This window comes from Nothobranchius furzeri, chromosome 6, assembly GCF_043380555.1.
Source record: "Nothobranchius furzeri strain GRZ-AD chromosome 6, NfurGRZ-RIMD1, whole genome shotgun sequence".
NCBI classification, from domain to species: Eukaryota; Metazoa; Chordata; class Actinopteri; order Cyprinodontiformes; family Nothobranchiidae; genus Nothobranchius; species Nothobranchius furzeri.
The window spans coordinates 77,497,062-77,515,251 of NC_091746.1; the positions used below are offsets into that span (position 1 = coordinate 77,497,062).

Below are 18,190 nucleotides of genomic sequence, written 5' to 3' on the forward strand. Positions count from 1 at the left end.
CACCCTCCTGTTCACCTTCCCTTCCATCTCACCAACATCTCTTCTTCTGTGCTTCTTTTCCTCTCTTTTCACACAGACCGATCATTTAAACTCAGCTTTTATTCTGGAAAGCAGGGTCACATGCCAATAGGACAGGTGTGTGTGTGTGTGTGTGTGTGTGTGTGTGTGTGTGTGTGTGTGTGTGTGTGTGTGTGTGTGTGTGTGTGTGTGCACTGAACAAGTTGTCATTTGTCCAATGTTTTGTGACAGGCCCAGCCAGCTCTGCAAAGGAAAGAATGACCTCTGTCAAACAACATGATTCATTGACAGAATGATATTTCCTCAGGATGGATGTGCTATTTTGCTTTTCCTTTTTTGTTTATTCTCTATATTTCACCTTGCTCTTTTTTAGGAGGATTTATGTGCACAAAGCGTGCTTCTGGCGTTTTCAGCCGCTCTCTTGGTCTCTGTTCCCACATTGCTGAGCAGAGTTGGAGCATAGCTCCAGAGGTTCCAGGTTGCCTCATTTCTTGCTTTATCTCTCATGAGATTGAATTATTCTCCTGCTGATGCTGATCTCGGATTTGCAACTGACCCAATTAGGTCCAGAACAGACCTCATCATATACATCCACTTCTGGCTCCAGAATATTCAGTATGTTTGTTTTATTTTTCCTCTCTGCTTTTGATAAAGGGCTAGGATATATATATATATATATATATATATATATATATATATATATATATATATATATATATATATATATATATATATATTTGCAAAGTTGTCAGTGATTAAGTGTGCTTTCCCACGTAAACCTTTCTATTCAATTTTTACTCTGTTTGAGTTTATTTCTCCACAAAACTACCAAAACAAATCTTCCTGGGTGTAGATCATCCGTAGAGGTCCCATAAATAAAACAGCGGGAAGAGGGATGTGATGGAGGGAAGTGTGGCCCAGAGGCAGGGCGATCCACAGAGGGGTGGGGGAAGTCAGAGTGAAGGGAGCAATGGAACAACTGCTGCTGGCCACGAACGTGAAGGTGACCCCAGTGAACGAGATGGAGGTGAGATGAAAGCCGAAAATTAAAACAAAAAAAAAGTGAATTCCACAGCTTGGCCCTGAGGAATACATATCATCTGCTGCCTTTCATGTCTAAACCAGTTTATTCATACCTTAATCCCCCCCCCCCCCCCCCCCAACTGGTTAAAAGCAGAACTACAGCCCCGTAGCAGCCTGCTGTAGCTAACGACGAGCTAATGCTAACATGAACTAACTCATACTAAGGAAGCCATAAAGTAAAAAGATCCTCACTGTTGGGGGGAAAAATAAAAAGTACAAGTCCAGCAGCAACAAAGCCGGCTCACAATCAGCCTTCAGCTTCCTCAAAGTAGTGTTTCACCCTCAAAGACTCTCTTACTTTAGCTTCCAGGATCCGCCATGATGCCAACAACAAAGTGAAACTTTTCATCTTCTTGTGTTTTTTATTTACGGCCAGTGAAGAGGAAAAGCTGCTAGCCACTGCAGAAACTGATTTCTAAATATGTAAAACAGCCTCGTTTTTAGACATTTTTTCTCAATTTTAGTCTAAAAAGTAAAATTTTCTAGAAAACTAGCATTATGAGGTAAATTTTCTTAAATGTGATCCAAACTTTCTTGTTTTGAGTAAAAAAAACTGCCAAATCAGTAAGCAATAGTTGCCCAGCTAGTGTTCTTAAAACTATAGCTATATAATAGGTTTTTTGATGTAATAGCTAATTCTAAAATTTAGCTACGATTGTTTACCTCATTGGCAATTTTTTTTCTGAAAACACAAAAATGTGGATCATATTTAAGAATTGTTTCCCTATTTTAAGAAAAGCTATTTTTCTATAGAATAATTTATTTTCTAGACAAAAAAAATGAGATAAAATGTCCAAAAATGTGGCTTTTAAAATACTTTAGAAATCTGTTTTCACACACAGTAAACAACTATTGCCATAAAGCAGGAAGAGACCTTCTAATGGTGTTCCCAACTGCACAACTAAACTGTTAAGTGCAGCCTCTGGTCAGCAGAATGCTATAGAGTGCTATCAAATGTGGAGTAGTTCAAGTTTCTGGCTCAAGAACCACTGAAGCTAGTTTGAAAGCAATAGGTTAAAGTGTTAAAATGCCATAGTGATGCTTTAAATCTGTTCAGCAGTTCATGAGAAATTTGGTGAAACACAGTATGCACACACAGAATCTAAAGACATTATCAAGCATCTTCTGCTTTTCAAAAGAAGGAAAGAAAACATGCATGGAAAACTAAAACTGGGAGGAACTGACAAAACAAATAAACTTAAAAACCAAGTATAAACCTTTCAGAACTCCTTCCATAATTTAAAGAAAAGCATGTTCTCCTTCTCAGACAACAAAAGCACAGCAAAGTGCAGAACATGACCTCGAAATGAGCCGAGATGAAAGGAGGAGCAGTGAGAAAGCAGTAGTGAGGTTTGAAGCCAGCATCTCTTGGCAGGACTTCTAGCTGTGTCTAATGAGGCAACGGTGCAGGCAATTAGTTATTTATTTGACATTATCGGTCACCAATGAGTGAACACATCATTAACCACAAGATGCCTGTAATAGCTTATATTTCTTGGCCTCTGGCTTTTGCTCACAGCCAAACCAGCAAGCATGTAGGATTATAGTTCTAACCTGCGTTCTTGTTTTTGTTACCGATCAACATAGTTAGGCGAGCTCTGAATGGACAAGACATCTGAAATATTGATGATCGAGTTTTAGTGAAAAAATAACGAGTTTTGCTGAAATGTGTAGGCACAAATTACATTTTATCAGCATGATAAGAAAACAGAATTAGCTTATCTGACAAGAAAGAAAATATTAGCCCTAATTTTTTACCTGAGATTTTCACACACACCCTGCTTTAATGAGCTTTTATCTGAAACATGAGCCAACGTTTATTATCTTAACACTGAGGGGTACATTTCTGCATATTTATTCAAATAGTCTCCATTTAGCACCTTTTTCTGCAGGAGCTGCACATCTGAAATGGCACCGAGAGCGACAGCAAGCTGCTAAAACTGCACCCAAAGTCAAAAATGTTTACTTGAATCATTGTCAATAAATAGATCTGGTCTTTTCTTATTGCTGTTCTAACTGGTGGCTTGGAAGTCATACACTGAAAACACAGGAAATGATGTTGAACAAATGTTTTCTTTTATCACGTTTGAAACTCCAGATTAGCCTCCCAGATGAATCGTTCGTGTCTCTATCAGTGCGTGTGCTCGTCGGCAACTCGAAAAGCGGAAAGCAGCTCACGGATCAGCAGAAGGGATCGGGAAGCAACATCTCTTATCAGCGCTGCCTCATCATGGATGCTCTGCCGTATGTGCTGCTGTGCTCACACATGGGCGCCCTCGCCGATCCTCCTCACTTCGCACAAAGAAGCTGGCTGCTGATTTCCTTATGAAGTCAGGAGCAAATAATGTTTGTGATCACACATCTGAGCGGAAATGGCTCACGGCTACGATTGGCATTAACGCCTGAGAAGAAATGATCAGATTGAGTCACAACAAACTGAAATAAGTGGAAGGTAGGAGGGAAAGGTAGCATTTTAAAGCCTGAATCTTTAAGATGGATCATTTATATTATAATATTTAAATAGAGTTTTGGGATTAGTCATCGAGAAAACCTCAAAAGGGAGATTGTGTGTGTTGCTATCCACAAACTGTGTAAATTCATACTCATATGACAGTTATCTTGTGGTGAAAGTAAACTAAAAAGGTCAGAGAAACTGGAATTTAAATGATAAACTTGTATGATGTTTTTTCTGAGTAAAGCTTCTTTCACACCGAATGTGGTCCGGTTTGGATCCAGAGGCGGAGCTCCAGAAAGCTTCGGCGAATAATCTATTTCTTTGGACGGCGTATGCGAAATGCCATAAGGTTAAACAAATTAAATGAGCCATACAGGAAGTGAAACGTGTTTCTTTCAGCGAGGTGCATTCGTTGTTTTTCTGAATAAAACCCTTTTTGTAGTATTTTTGCTGGCGTTAGCTCTATTATTAATGACGAGGATTTCATTTCACAGTGTGAAATAGTTCATCTATTTTTTACAGATTTTTTTTTAAACGTATCAGATTTCTAATGATTTAGTGCCCTTGGGAGCAGACATCTGGAGACGTTCAACACATGAACACAGTCAGTGTGAATGTCTGTCTGGGAAATGTACAAATATCTGAGATTCGTATTTAATGTGAAACAAGCTTTAGAGGACTCCAAAGCGCTTTACACTTTCCATTCACACATACATTCTCACAACAGTTATGAGCTACAGTGCAGCCATAGCTGCCCAGAGGTTCACTGACAGAGGCGATGCCACCTAAAGGTTGGTTTATGCTTGACGCGTCTGCAAGGTCCGCACGGCTCCGCGCGGAAAAGTTGCGTCATTTTGCGTCATTTTAACAACCACGCCCCTCCACCGCGTCTCCGCACAGCACAAAATTTCCGCAACGCGCACCTCGGAAAATTTCTAACCACGCGGACGGTCGGACGCGGAAAAACATGGCGGACCGGCAAGAACTAATATGGCAAAGGTTCGTAAATACAGACATTTGTATGATTCAGCTCTCAGAGATCACCGTGATCAACATGTTGTTAATAATTCTTGGAGAGAAATAGCTCGCACTGTCGGAAAAAATGAGAACGCTGTTAAAAATGCTGAAATGCCGTGTTGTAAACAGTAATTTCTACTTCTACTATGGTGTAGTGTTGGGTGCATGCCGTAGAGCTCCATGCTGCCCCCTACAGTTTGGGAGAATATTGGCTCACTGCAGAGATGAGCCGCACGGACCATAAACACTGCGAGTTGTGAAGCGCGTTCCATCCGTGAGTCGCATCACCGCGCGGAAAGTGAATGCGTCAAGCATAAACCAAGCTTTACACAGGCTCCCCCAGTTCTCTCACCACCACCAGCAGGCAAGGAGGGTGAAGTGACTTGCCCAAGGGCACAACTGACACAGATGGGAGCACAGAGCAAACGCCTAATCCCTGAGCCACCGTCGCCCCACGGTTCAATTTCAAATGGACAAGATGGTTTTCCGGCATCCACCCACAATGAGTTTCAGACACGAAAGCAAGGACTTGTGAAACTTGCTATGGGATTGCCAAACCTCGCAAATTACTTGTGACACTCTGAAAACTCCCTCTCAAATGTAGTTTCCATTTGTCGCCAAACATTTACTCAAGTTTGGCTGTTTGTCAAAACCAAATAGTAACAATGAAGCTGTTATTACAAATCTGCAAACAAGCTAACGCTAACATGGTCACGGAACACCCGCCCCTCCCCTCGGGTATCTTCCTTGAAATGCTTCTGTTGGAATGCTAGACGAAACGAGTTATTGCTAAACACTAGTCGTCTTTTGTTGTCTGCGACTTCAAATTTTGTTTTCCTTTTTGGGAGCTTGTCCTAAAGTTGAAGTGGCATCCGGCTGTTTCTCCTTTCTTTGATAATACTGAGTGGAGAACCTCTCACACCAGTGGTGTTCTGTTGCTAAATATATGAGTGTGTAATGGATGGAGGACCCAGAAGAGTGCAGTGGTTCGGCAAGACCGACAACCAGCTGTTCCAGCAGTTGCTTTAGTTCGAAACATGTCCAAAATATATGTATATCTATACTAAGTTTCAACACTGTTAAAAGGCATGAATTTTATTTTTTTGACCTACCGGTAATTGGTTTTCCAAATTTGCCATTGCAGCTTTAATGAGCTGACTGTTGCATTGGTGGTGACAAATACATTAGTCTAACACAGGGGTCGGCAACCCAAAATGTTGAAAGAGCCATATTGAACCAAAAAAACAAACAAAAAAACAAATATGTCTGGAGCCGCAAAAAATTAAAAGTCTCATATAAGCCTTATAATGAAGGTAACACATGCTGTATGTATCTATATTAGCCTACTATCAAAATGACTAAGTCGGCTACAAATACATAATGAGCCTTCATGATTAAATGTTTATTTTCCCTGTAGCGCATCCTGTAGAGAATGAGGCACCATGTGACTACTCTGCTGTACGATGCCGCCTCAAGTTTAACTTCATTACAATATTAATGAATCGTGTTTCATTGCATTGATGAAATTAAAGAAATGCAATAAAGAAATCCGATTTTTGATGTCATTTTTATTTTTAGGATTCGAAAAAACAACAGAATGGAACGTGCATAACGTGCCCCTCATCGGGGCAACAAACAGTGCAATAAAACGCAGCCTGCATTTATAAAAACGACTCCTTCATGTAGTCACCATCTGTGAACGGTTTTCCACGCTTTATTATCTCCCGGGTTGCAACAAAACTTGCAGCAGTAGTGGAGTTTGGAGATGCAATCCACTTCTTAAATCTATTTTTGCGCTCCTGTAATTTCTCCAGAAGTAATGCAATCGCACTTTTTCTCTCACTCCCAGCTGGATACTCGGCTGCAAATGTAGCATGCCTTCCCTGGAAAGGTCTTTCCACATTACTCTTTTTGTTATTTGACAAATTCTCGTTACAGAGCAAACATTCAGGCAATCCTTCCTCATTGGCAATGAATGCAAATGATTCGGTCCAAGAAACGTTGAATCCTCTGTTCTCCTCAGTTATTTTTCTCTTTTTCCCTTTGGGATCCATGGTCCATCACACAGCTGCCGATTTGTTTACAACAGCCACCTGCCTGGCATCCCGCCCGGCTGATAGAAACATGTGTCGCAGACGCAAATCTTCGTTGACAGAAATGTTGAAATTTAATATTTTTCTACACATTTTTACAGCACTGAAAAACATTAAGAATGTTTGTGTCATGTTTGTCCTCCAACAGAAACTATATTAAAACAAAAAATGTATTTCCTTCCGCCATCTTTTTCCATTTTCAAACATTTTTGAAAAAGCTCCAGGGAGCCACTAAAGAGCCGCATGCGGCTCTAGAGCCGCGGGTTGCTGACCCCCGGTCTAACACTTTAATTGTTGTATAAAGTTTTCTGTTTGACAAACAGTTTTCTTTTATATTTGGAGTATGTTCTTCTGATACGAACATTCAAGAAAGAATAATTTTAGTGTCACTTACAAATAGGCGTTGAATAATAAATAAATAATAATAAATAACTCTGTTGGAACAGCATATTAACTTTATTAACACTTAGATCACTTATTTTATTATTAACCACCTTGTAATAGTGTGTGTGTGTATGTGTGTGTGTGTGTGTGTGTGTGTGTGTGTGTGTGTGTGTGTGTGTGTGTGTGTGTGTGTGTGTGTGTGTGTGTGGCCGCCATGGCTGATCAACTTTAGCTAACAAAACAAAAGGCTACGGAAACGGAGCTACATTAGGTGTTATCTTAAACTCTGTGAGCCACACGTTGGGTTGGACCTTTATCTTTGGACTCATTCCTGTCTGCCTTTTAGCAGAATATCTAATAAACTGCAGGATGGATTTTAATGAAACAACCAGAAAGTAATTATTTGATGTACATCTACAGCTGATTGTTTTTTTTTTAGCCCACCTGATTCAAGATGATTGCTACAGCTGATTAACCTCAGAAAGCACAAAAATGGGTACAACTCAGGATTTGTTACAGATGTTGAGCATCCCTTATTAGCTGCAAGTTCTCCACAACACATACCCTGAGTGCTCAGAGTGCACAGGAACTTATGAGTGTGAGTGAACTTGTGAGTCATCTCCTGATCACGAGTATCTGACTTTCACCTGATAGACGTTTTTTGTGTGTGCAGTAATGAATCATATAAAAATGTCTTACAGCCTCATCGGCTGTGCATTAACCTAATATGAACTGACTGTTGTAGAAATTAGATTTCTGGTCTGTTTGCTGTCACGCTCTTTTATCTCTACTGGGAATGAAAAGGAACAGGTTAATGACTAGAACACGCACTTATGCAGAAAACCACATGCACATTCTGTTTTCTTGTTGCAGAAGCATGCATATGAATGGTTCATCATTACACTCAAGGCCCAAAGCTTGATTTCTACCTAAATATTTTATCATGAACAAGATGTGTCTTCAATCATTAGCACATCAGCACTCTGCGCCACTAAATAGACCCCAAAAATCGAAAGTGTTTAATTTTCAGTTACTTAATTTATTTTGCACGTGTTCACAGTAGCTGATGCAAGTCTGAGCCTCAAAATTTAACAAGCAGTGAAGTGTGATGTTTGGCTCTCCCATGAGGAAGCAGCCAGACATCACAGAGTGCCTTCCCCAAGAGTCCAAATCAAGTTCATACCCATCAAAATACAACAAGTCTCCAGTTATACCCAGTGGAGTCAAATTTAATCTTTAATCTTTGTCAAAACATGACGTAACATTGAATTGACAATTAAACATGGAGTTTAAAATAAATGTTTTCTAGAAGGCTCTAGCTGCAGCACTGCAGCTTCATCTTGCACTAAAAAAAAACGATGCACAATGAGTGCAGAACGATTTTTAATCAGAGTAATACCAGACAGGCTTTTTAGTGAACACACCACAATCAACAACCGTGAAAAGCGGCACTGAGTGCTTTTTTAAAAGTTGTTAAGTTGACAATTCAAAGGTCCACTCCATTGGGAGCTGACTGGGACGTTGTTTCTCTTATTTGTGGGGTTTTTCTGCAAAGGTAAGAGTAAAGTAGGTTTTCTAACCTCTAAAGTAAAAAAGGGAAAGAAAAAAAAAGAAAAGTGCTTTAGCGTGCCTTTGGCTGCACAGAGTAAGCATATTTGAGCAGAACGAGGGTCTGATTGCACAGGTGAGTAGGCTCTCTCACCATCTCACTGCAGCACCACCTCAAAGCAAGAATGCAGGGAAACAGGGAAGAACATTAGAGTCGTCCTACCTGCAGGTTTTGTTTTCTTCTGCACAGAGTCTTTGCTCCAGTTGTGAGATGCTCATTAATCACAACAGATTCAAGCTGATCCACGATCAACTCTCTGGAAGTACAAGGCCGTTTCTCAGAAACTACAGCGTTTTCTTCTCTCATTTTAAAGTGAGGTGACATTTACTGGTGAATCACATGTCATGCAGAAGGTTTGTCCAGTGAAGTGAGACAAAGTTCAAGCAGCAGCTACGGGGCAAAGCAAAATGCCAACGCCAGGAAAAACACCGTTTACCTAGTAGTGTTTCCCTCCAATGTTCCCGAGCAAAGGTTTTGTCCTTTATGTCGCGTTTATCCCCTTCAGAGTTCATTTGTACATCTGATGTCATGCACTGGAGGTTACTGAAGCTTTACACAGCTCTTGCTTTGAGTCACAGAGTGAAACCAGGTACATTTCTGCTGTCCGTTTGGCGGGAATAGTGACCATATTGGTGACACGTTTGCAATAAATAAACAGAAGAACTGAAAATACGTGCTTTTATGATTTTTTTTAAATGTCAAAGTCTTTGGTGGAGGTTTTATATAAGCCCCACTGGCTTTTGCCTCCTCCTGCACTGTAATTATATAATTTTTCTTTATTGTGTTGTTTTTTGTGTGCAAATAAACAAACAAACAATTTAAAAAATCCTTTACTTACCTAAAAAAATCAATCAGTGAACACAAGTAATAGAAAAAGGAAAGTGCAAACAGGATAAAGGTTATTTTCATGAGTGTAGCACACATTAAACATTATGTAGAGGCAGATTTTCACATCCTTTAAATCAGTTAGTTCATTTTGTTCACATATAGACCCTTTTACTACCTACAGTACGTCATCAAAAGTTGCGCGCGCAGCCTGGCAACGAGAGTGAAGGCTTCCTCATTCACACTCGATACTAAAACAGCGTTTTAAACCCTTTGTTTTGAAGTTCTGAGCACATGAAAATGTCAGGTTGTTGCGTGAATGGATGCCAGAATCGCTTCTCTTCAAGCAGTGGACTCAAACTTTGAAGAATTCCGAAGGGATCACATCCATTTCAACAAAATCGGAGGCGTCTGTGGCTGCAGGCCATCAACAGGGTTGATGAAAACTGGACAGAAAACACGATCCGAAATGCTCGAGTTTGTAGCGCCCATTTTATATCAGGTAAGGTAATTATGTACTAAGATTACACCAGAAAGCTGGTTAACGTGTGTTCTATTAAATAAAGTAAGTTGCGTTTGCTGGTTTGCTTTTAAGCAGTCTATTTATTTACAGGCGAGGTTTCAATGGACTCCCCGAGTCCTGATTTTGTTATTTAATTAAGAAATAATACATTCAATGTGCAACCACAAACCAGAACTTAGATTACACTTGCCATTCATAACATGCCTCTTAGTGTGACACTGCTCCTCCTAACAGTTTCGGAAGCAGCTGGGAGCTGTATGCAAAACTTCTTCGGTTTGTGGAAACTGATCTTCAGTTCTCCGGGAGTCTGTTGCCATTCGTTAAAGTGAGTTTAATAATATAACATTCAAGATTTGCCGGTGATAACCCCGCAGAGTAGCTTGATGAAGCCTGAAACAACGGCATTCTCTGTTGCCAAGCTGCGCGCGCATTCTCGCTGACGCCATATTGTTTACAAACAGTGAAAGGGTCTATTAGTTGATAACCAGAGTGGATTTTGCTTTTTTTCCTTCCTAGGCTGAGGGTTCGGCTACGTCATGTCACCTGAATGTTATCAAATCTACAATTGAACTTTTACTAAGAAAAGAAATAATAAAATAAAAGTTAGGTCATTGTAAAATTGATTTCTGTATAACATTTATATCATTCTATCTTACTTTTAACGGAATCCTTCCAGAACAGCCTGAACTCAGAGAAATAGTTTATTTCCTTAAGGACTGAGAAGCTAATGACTAGTCAGAGCACAGCCAAGATCAAAGTGCATTGCTTCCGAATTAAAAAATCACAAACTTTCTAAATTTCACCACAACTCCACTCTATGCTATAAACCTTCACACCACAATCAATCCTGATTCTTCTAGCAGCAGCAGAAAAGTTTAGCTGATCGAGCGCATCCAGGGGTCAAACATGTCTGGGGTTTCTACATACTTCTGCAGAAATAACCTTGTAATGCAGAACTAAAACTATTTGCATAAACTGCCAAGAAATGTGAAAGTCTGAGATGTTTGAAGAACATTACAAATTTAGGGTGGCGCCATTCGGCCACTTTTTGATACGTCATCCCAATCTACCTGGACCTGATTCCCAATCATAATACTTCAATCTTAAAACTGCTCCAAACATTTCATAGTGATTTGTGTGAGTTGTATTTACAAACATTTGCACTGTTATTTTAACAAACAAAAGATAATCTGCCACGTTAGACCCGTGGATGACCTGGAAGTGATATGGTTTGCTTCTGCGGGTCATATTTGTAATTTTATAAAGAAACAATAAAATTGCACGTTTAAAACTAAAAGGTCTTTTAAAGTAGCTTTCCGGAGTTTTCCCCTTTTCAGAAATGATGTATGATTTTTCAGATATCCGTAAAAGTGATATAATGCAAGCAGTACGTCTCTTTATTTTTTTATTTTTTGCTAAGCACGTCCCCTGCTCCACAGAGCTCCTTGCAGTAGGAAACTGAGCGCCTACCAGAACTTACCAATAGCGTTAGACTACCGCTTACATGCTTCAAACTTAAGGGCGTGTCTCGGCTGATGCAGAGTTGATGAACTTTTCATAGACAAGTAAATCTCTAAAATATAAATGTATGAGAACACAACATGACATGAGAATAATACTTGTAAAACAGTGTGTTTTAGCTCTGTTTGTCGGCTACAGAAGTACATTCATAAACGAGAAACGTGAGGTCGCCATCTTAACCCTCCCACTGTTTTTATGGTTGACCCCGCGAGGAAAGTTGACCATTGAGCAGGATTGATGGTTTATCCCTTGAGGTCCACGTGGCAGGGGTGAGGTGGTGCTCACTCCTCACCCCTGTCGCATGGACCCAAGAGATAAACCATCAGTCCTGCACAATGGTGAACTTTCCTTGCGGGGTCACACCCATTAGGACAGTGGGAGGTTTAAAAAACTTGGAAGGAGAAATGATTTGTGTGATATGCTTGTCAGCAACTAGATGGTGCCATCGGATAAGAAAAATACTCAGAGACTAAGTGATGCAAATGATTCACTTAGACTGAAGATGGGAGATGTTATGAGAGGGCAGCAGGGTACAAAATATTTACCTTAAAGAGCAAGTTCACTGTTTTTTTTAACTTATTTTTGAAATATGATCGGTCACATGCAGGCTAAACGTGAAAACAGCCTTCTACACCTATTTAGCTGCTGATTGAAAAAGATGAGAAAATGCTCGGTTTAGAAAACCCAGTCATATCTGCGTCACACTAAATACTAGCATGGACTCTTCTGTCTTGGCTCGCTACTGGGGAAGGCTGTCATTTTATTTTTACAGCCAGGAGAGAGAAGAGTGCGTCTCGGCTAGTAGAAGCTGTTTTCATTAGCAACCAAACAACATGGCAGAACTCCTGCAGGGATGTATTATTTGTGGTGGTGAAACATCATCGTTGCAGAGGAAATGGAGACAAAGTCGTGATGCTGTCAGCCAATTACAGACAAGATGTCTGAATAACATGAATAATAGGGCTGTCGCGGTTGAGGAATTCCCCCTGCGGTGATTCAGGGTGGCTTAATATTGCGGTGTGCGATATTATTGCAGTCCTTTTTTTATTGCAGTACTATCTAAACATAATGTTTACACATTTAAAAAAGGTTAAAAATTGCCATGCCTTCTTTTATAACACTTTACTGAATGCAGATCAAAGGGCAGTAACAACACAAATCGCAGTAACGTTTGTTTGTCCGACAGTCTGAGTCCGACTGAACTTAAAAACAACAAAATTCAGGAGAAGGTTAAACTTTTAAATGCAAATTTGGCTGCAGCATCTAACAAATAAGAAACAAGTCCCCATTTTGTTTAGTTGTTTAAAATCAAGCATAAAAAATTACATGTACCGGGCGCGCGCGCGCCGGGGGGCGGGCGCACTATCATTTCACTTTCACTTTCACACACACGGATGACGGTGATTTATAGCTCGGTCACGTCCTTGTTACCTACAAGGAAAACCAGCATGTTAACCATATACGGTTTGAGAGAGGATCTGAGAGGGGTGGCAACATTTGCAGCAACACTGAAAACCCTCTCGGATGGTGCGCTCGTTGCACTAACGCACACGTACTTGCGTGCGACTCTGGCGAGCAAAGGGAATCTCTCTCGGTTGTTGCTCCACCATGTCAGGGAGGTTCTTTAGGGTGGATGCATTCCTCCTGCAGGTAGCGAGTGAGCTCCAGCTCGGCTCAAACTCTCTTCGGGACGGTTGCAGAAGCAGTGCTTGTCCGGGACTTCAGCAGGTCTCCGAGCGTTTATTATTTATTTATTTTTTGCCGCTGGTGGCAGCTCCGTCTCGGCCAAGGACTCTGGCTGCGCAGCAGCTGACGTACTGAAAACCAAAGCGCTCCCAAAGGAGCGAAGTAACGTTTCGTTTTGATACCAGTGCAGCCATCCTTCTCAACATGCATCATTGAGTTGAACCAAGTTCAGTAATCGCGGTGGCGCATGATGCAGCGCGGTGGGCGTCTTCATATTGCGATATTTCATTTTTGCGGTTACCGCGACAGCCCTAATGAATAACAAAAAGACTAAATCTTGTTGTTTTCTGTTTTCCTGTTGTTTTCTTCCTTTCTCACTCCTCTAGCTAAAGGTTGGTTTATGATTGACGCGTCCGCGAGGTCCGCACGGCTCCGCGCGGCGAAATTGCGTCATTTTAACAAACACGCCCCTCCACCGCGCCTCCGCATGGCCCAAAATTTCCGCAACGCGCACCCAGGAAAATTTCTAACCACGCGGACGGTCGGACGCGGAAAAACATTGCGGACTGGCAAGAACTAGTATGGCAGAGGTTCGTAAATACAGACATTTGTATGATTCAGCTCTCAAAGATCACTGTGATCAACATGTTGTTAATAATTCTTGGAGAGAAATAGCTCGCACTGTTGGAAAAGACGAGGATGCTGTTAAAAATGCTGGAATGCCATGTTGTAAACAACAGTTTTTACTTCTACTACGGTTTAGTGTTGGATGTATGCCGTAGAGCTCCATGCTGCCCCGTTCAGTTTGGGAGAATATTGGCTCACCGCAGAGACGAGCCGCATGAACCATAAACGCTGCGAGTTGTGAAGCGCGTTCCATCCGCGAGCCGCATCACCAAGCAGAAAGTGAATGCATCAAGCACAAACCAAGCTTAACTCCTACCTCTGAAACAGGAGCATGGGAGCTTTTTTCCACATAGATCGACTCACAAGGCATCCATTTATTCTAGAAACCACTGCAAATGGACTGAAAACCAATAAATGACAGCTTTAAATAAGATTTTAGCAACACTTGTGTAAAGAGAATTGGCTGGCTCAGCCATATTGTAAGGAGAAACTGTCTTTACTCAGTTATATTGTAGCGTTGTGGTTTTATGCTCTTTTATGAAAGAGGAACCATGCTACGTATTAATTCGGAATATTAATTTTAATAAATCAATAACCAAATTTTATATTGTTAAGAAGACTCAAAGGTTGTTTTCATCGATGAACTGACGATAATATCTGTGTGTCTGTGTTTCAGTTCAATGAGGAAACCAGTTTGACAATTAAAAGTTTTAATTCTTCAAATTAAACTAATGATTTTGAAATTGACAAACAGGAAATAACAATCAACATTGGCAACTTGTGGGACAATCTTTAACAGTTGATCAAATAGACCTTGTGGTGAATTTATGAAGATTGAGAGTGTTGTGATATGAATGCGTGTGTGAGTCTGATTTTGCTTCAGGAAGAACAGGTGTCTGAGTGAAGTGATGGTTTGGATAAACTTAGGTCTTATCAGAGAACTGCATCAAACGCTAAACACCGTGTTCTGTCTCACCGAACTCTTGTGGACCCTCTTTCGGATCCGGGCCGTGGAGGATGGTGGTGGTTCATCCAGATGACACTCAACGGCTGACAGGGGAGACGTAGGTGTCGAACGGAACCGGTCCAGAGTTGCCCTCGGTACACGTTGATGGTAAAGCGTTTTGTCGATGCGCTTTCTTAAGTTAACTCACTCAGAAATCAAAAGACTCGGTAATGAGTCTGCGTTAGAAGTTGCGATTCAGCTATTCTGCCTGGCTTGGCAGGAACAGCATGAGAAAGGGGGGAAGAACGAGCCGACCGGCTCCCCCCTTTTAGCGTTTACTCAGGTCCTCTCTCTTTCGTTGTCAAGCACGAACTGAAATCATAAGACTGAAACTTACCAAAAGCCTTTCTCCTCTCAAAGCAAAACGTGTGCATCAGCAAATGTCTTTTGGAGTTTACTGTGAGAATCTGTGTGTGGGTGTGTGTGAGTGTTTGTGAAGGTCAGTAACAAACATCCTCAACATTATCTAAGAATGGCTTCATTAATCCATTATAATTACCCAAAGCATAAGAACCATTCATTTGATTAAACACATTTATAATGAGCAAAATGATAATGGTTACTTTAACATTAAAATCAAGAAACAAAGTTTTAAGACTTGTTATGTTATGACTACTTTTATGGGAACAACATCTTCTGGCACGAAGCTGCAGGTGGCAGATGTTATGGTTTCCTCCCAGACTCTCTGGCGTTCAGGTCTTAATCTGTGGGTGAAAGTTCTCAATGACCCAGCTTTGACCCAGCTGCGTCCAACACCACCTTTGTGACAGAAAACCCATATTTCCTCATGTTACACTTGGGATACGTTGCATTCTAAAACAGAGAGGATCATCCCTTCAAAAACACTAAACAGGTTGCTGTTTTCTTCTTCCTGCTTTTCCAACAAGCTGAAATATGAAGTAAATGGTTTCACTGATGGCTCGTTTTATGAATATGTGATGCTTCGACCCATTCCAACCAAACCAGATGAACTATAAAACTACATAAGTGCCATTAGGCGACTGTTTCTCTGTTTGTTCTTGAGGAGCCAATTGCATCTCTAATCCAGACATATTTAGCTGGATAATCATATAATCCTCATGTTAAGTAAGAGGACGCCATACTGATACACTCATCTGCTTCTGTCAGACAACACCAACAAACAACCATCCAAGTAAGTAGAATTATTAGTGTTTAATCTTTTTTATTGTTATTGCTGGTGCCTGCCGTCCTGTTGATGAACAAGCTGCTGTTCTAATGATTTATGCTGAGGTGCTAAACACGAGTTTCTCATTAATAATTCAGCATCAGCTCATTTGTAGTTAGTTCAGAGCCCGATGGAAGCAGCTGACAGGCATTTCCTCTCAGCTACATACTATTTGATTATCTGGATCTTGACTGCATTTTGCTGCACAAACAGATGGTCAGCCTTCCGCCTGTGTTCGTTATGGTTCAACATTTGTGCCCCTGTTGGTTGCTACTGTGCTCTCTGACTCAGATCAGGCTGGCCTCTAGAAACTGAAGGAGGACGAGGTTGGAGTCCATTACGAATTATTCAGAGTAAAAATCAAGACAGAATCTTTATTATTCTTATCCTCACCTTGTGTTTCCTACCTGATGTGAGTCTGTAGGTGAGAACCGGGACGTTGGATCCGTGCGGGGGAGGGAGATGAGAGGCCTGTAAGGTGGTGGAAGAGGTGCAGAACTAAGGAAAGGTGAAGATTAGACGGAGTGCTAGACCTGCCGTCATCACTAGGGTTTGATTATGAATCAGAAGGATGACTTGTTGACCTACGACTGGAAAGCAGGCGAGTAGAAGATGGAAACACAAAGTGAAGCCTCACGTTTTAGTTTCAGCGAGTCCTCGTTAAAACTCTCCTTCCCACAAAATTACACCGGTTCAATGAGTCAGAGAGTTTCTGGAGTTTTTACTGTTTTTCATCAACTTTGTGTTTCCAAAGAAACTCCTCACACAGAACAATAAAAGTGATTTACAAAGTTGTGCATTGGACAAAATAACTAGAGATGTCCAATATTATCGGTCTACCGTCAATATCGATATCGGCATTAAAATGTATTATCAGAAAATATCGGTATCAGTTTTCAGTTACTTCACTCCCTCACATTGTCAAAATATAACTGATCTGATGTAGAGTTTTTGAGATGTTTTAGTTTATTTGGGACAACTTTTAAAGTATAAATTTGTCCTGAGTAGTGAGCGTATGCTGTCCTCACAGCACACAGCCCAAGGCGTGCTTCTTATCTGAAGAAGAAGACGGCGGCTAATGTTGCCTCATTGACTTTGAGCTAAGGAGCTGCGGGACTTGAGAAGTTAAATGAAAACTCAACATGGTGTATCCATCTATTTCTGTGAATCTAAAATATCTTGATAACAGGAGGTCTTGTAACAAAAAGGTATTTAATGTTCTTTTCTAATTTTCAGGTCCATTTAAAGAAGTGACGGAGAAAATATGATGTAAAATATTAATAATGCAAATGTGATGATGTCATTATTGATATAATTTTAGGTACTTTTAACTTTAGCCTCACCATAGCATTTAGCATTTCCTTATCTGTTAGCTGGATGTTGTACATCACCTGCTAGCTCAAGAAAAACGTTCCTATCAGCTTTACTCTTGAAATAAGATCCAGTCACTGAAAACTCCCATGACACTCAGGGGTTTTGACTGCATGCATTTAGAAGCACACCCTGGAAGTCCAGATGCTGAGAGGTTTTCGTCTCTCTTTGTGTCTGTGCATTTGGGTCACGGTTGCACGACAGATGCAGTGAATCTCTTCCTCCACTCCAGTGGGTTGAGCTAAATATATTTAGAATTCCTCAGCAAGGTCCATCCCTTCTAACCCTCGGGGCAGCTGCACTCGGCTCATAACACCGTAGCTCCCAACTGCTGCCTCTTTAGCTGCGTTTGGTGTTTGCTTTTGCCCGAGTCCACCTGGCCCTCCATTTCATTACCTCAATTAGAGTGATTAGGATCTAAAATTGCCTGTGTCGGCTCGGTGATTGACAGCAATTGGCCACTTAGGGAGGAAAGCTGAAGACGCAGAGTGCGTTGCTCAGTGGCTTGTGTAGTGAAACGGGTTTGTATACCTGCTGCTGCGTTTGTGGGTGTGTTTGTTTATCCTGGCGGGATTTCTGCTCGGAGATGAGAACAATCCTCCAGGTAATCGATCCATACACAAAATACAGATATTATACTTCACTCATGTGTCAAGCATGAATGATTTCAAACAAATAGATGGAGTGTGTGTGTGTGTGTGTGTGTGTTTTGCACTTTAAAACAGTCATGTTTCAAACTTTTCAAACAATATTTCTGACGACACGTGAAAAATGAACATTCATCAG

General features: G+C 40.9%; 2 protein-coding genes across 3 annotated transcripts in view; one reads left to right on the top strand and one right to left on the bottom strand.

Annotated features, from left to right (window-relative positions):
* Nucleotides 1–8,994, bottom strand: part of doc2g (double C2-like domains, gamma) — an 89,911-nt gene extending 80,917 nt beyond the window's left edge. The window contains exon 1 of the mRNA XM_054744790.2: nt 8,822–8,994. Coding sequence (XP_054600765.1) covers nt 8,822–8,983 — 162 coding nt within the window. The 5' untranslated portion in view covers nt 8,984–8,994. The remainder of the gene's footprint in view (nt 1–8,821) is intronic.
* Nucleotides 8,995–15,961: 6,967 nt separating this feature from the next.
* cabp4 (calcium binding protein 4) overlaps nt 15,962–18,190 on the top strand; it is a 43,623-nt gene continuing 41,394 nt past the window's right edge. The window contains exon 1 of one of the 2 annotated variants that reach the window (XM_015943615.3): nt 15,962–16,000. The gene's annotated coding sequence lies outside the window, so the exon portion shown is untranslated. Of the gene's footprint in view, nt 16,001–17,785; nt 18,009–18,190 lie in introns of those variants that run through there. The other variant, XM_054744792.2, reaches the window with a different exon arrangement.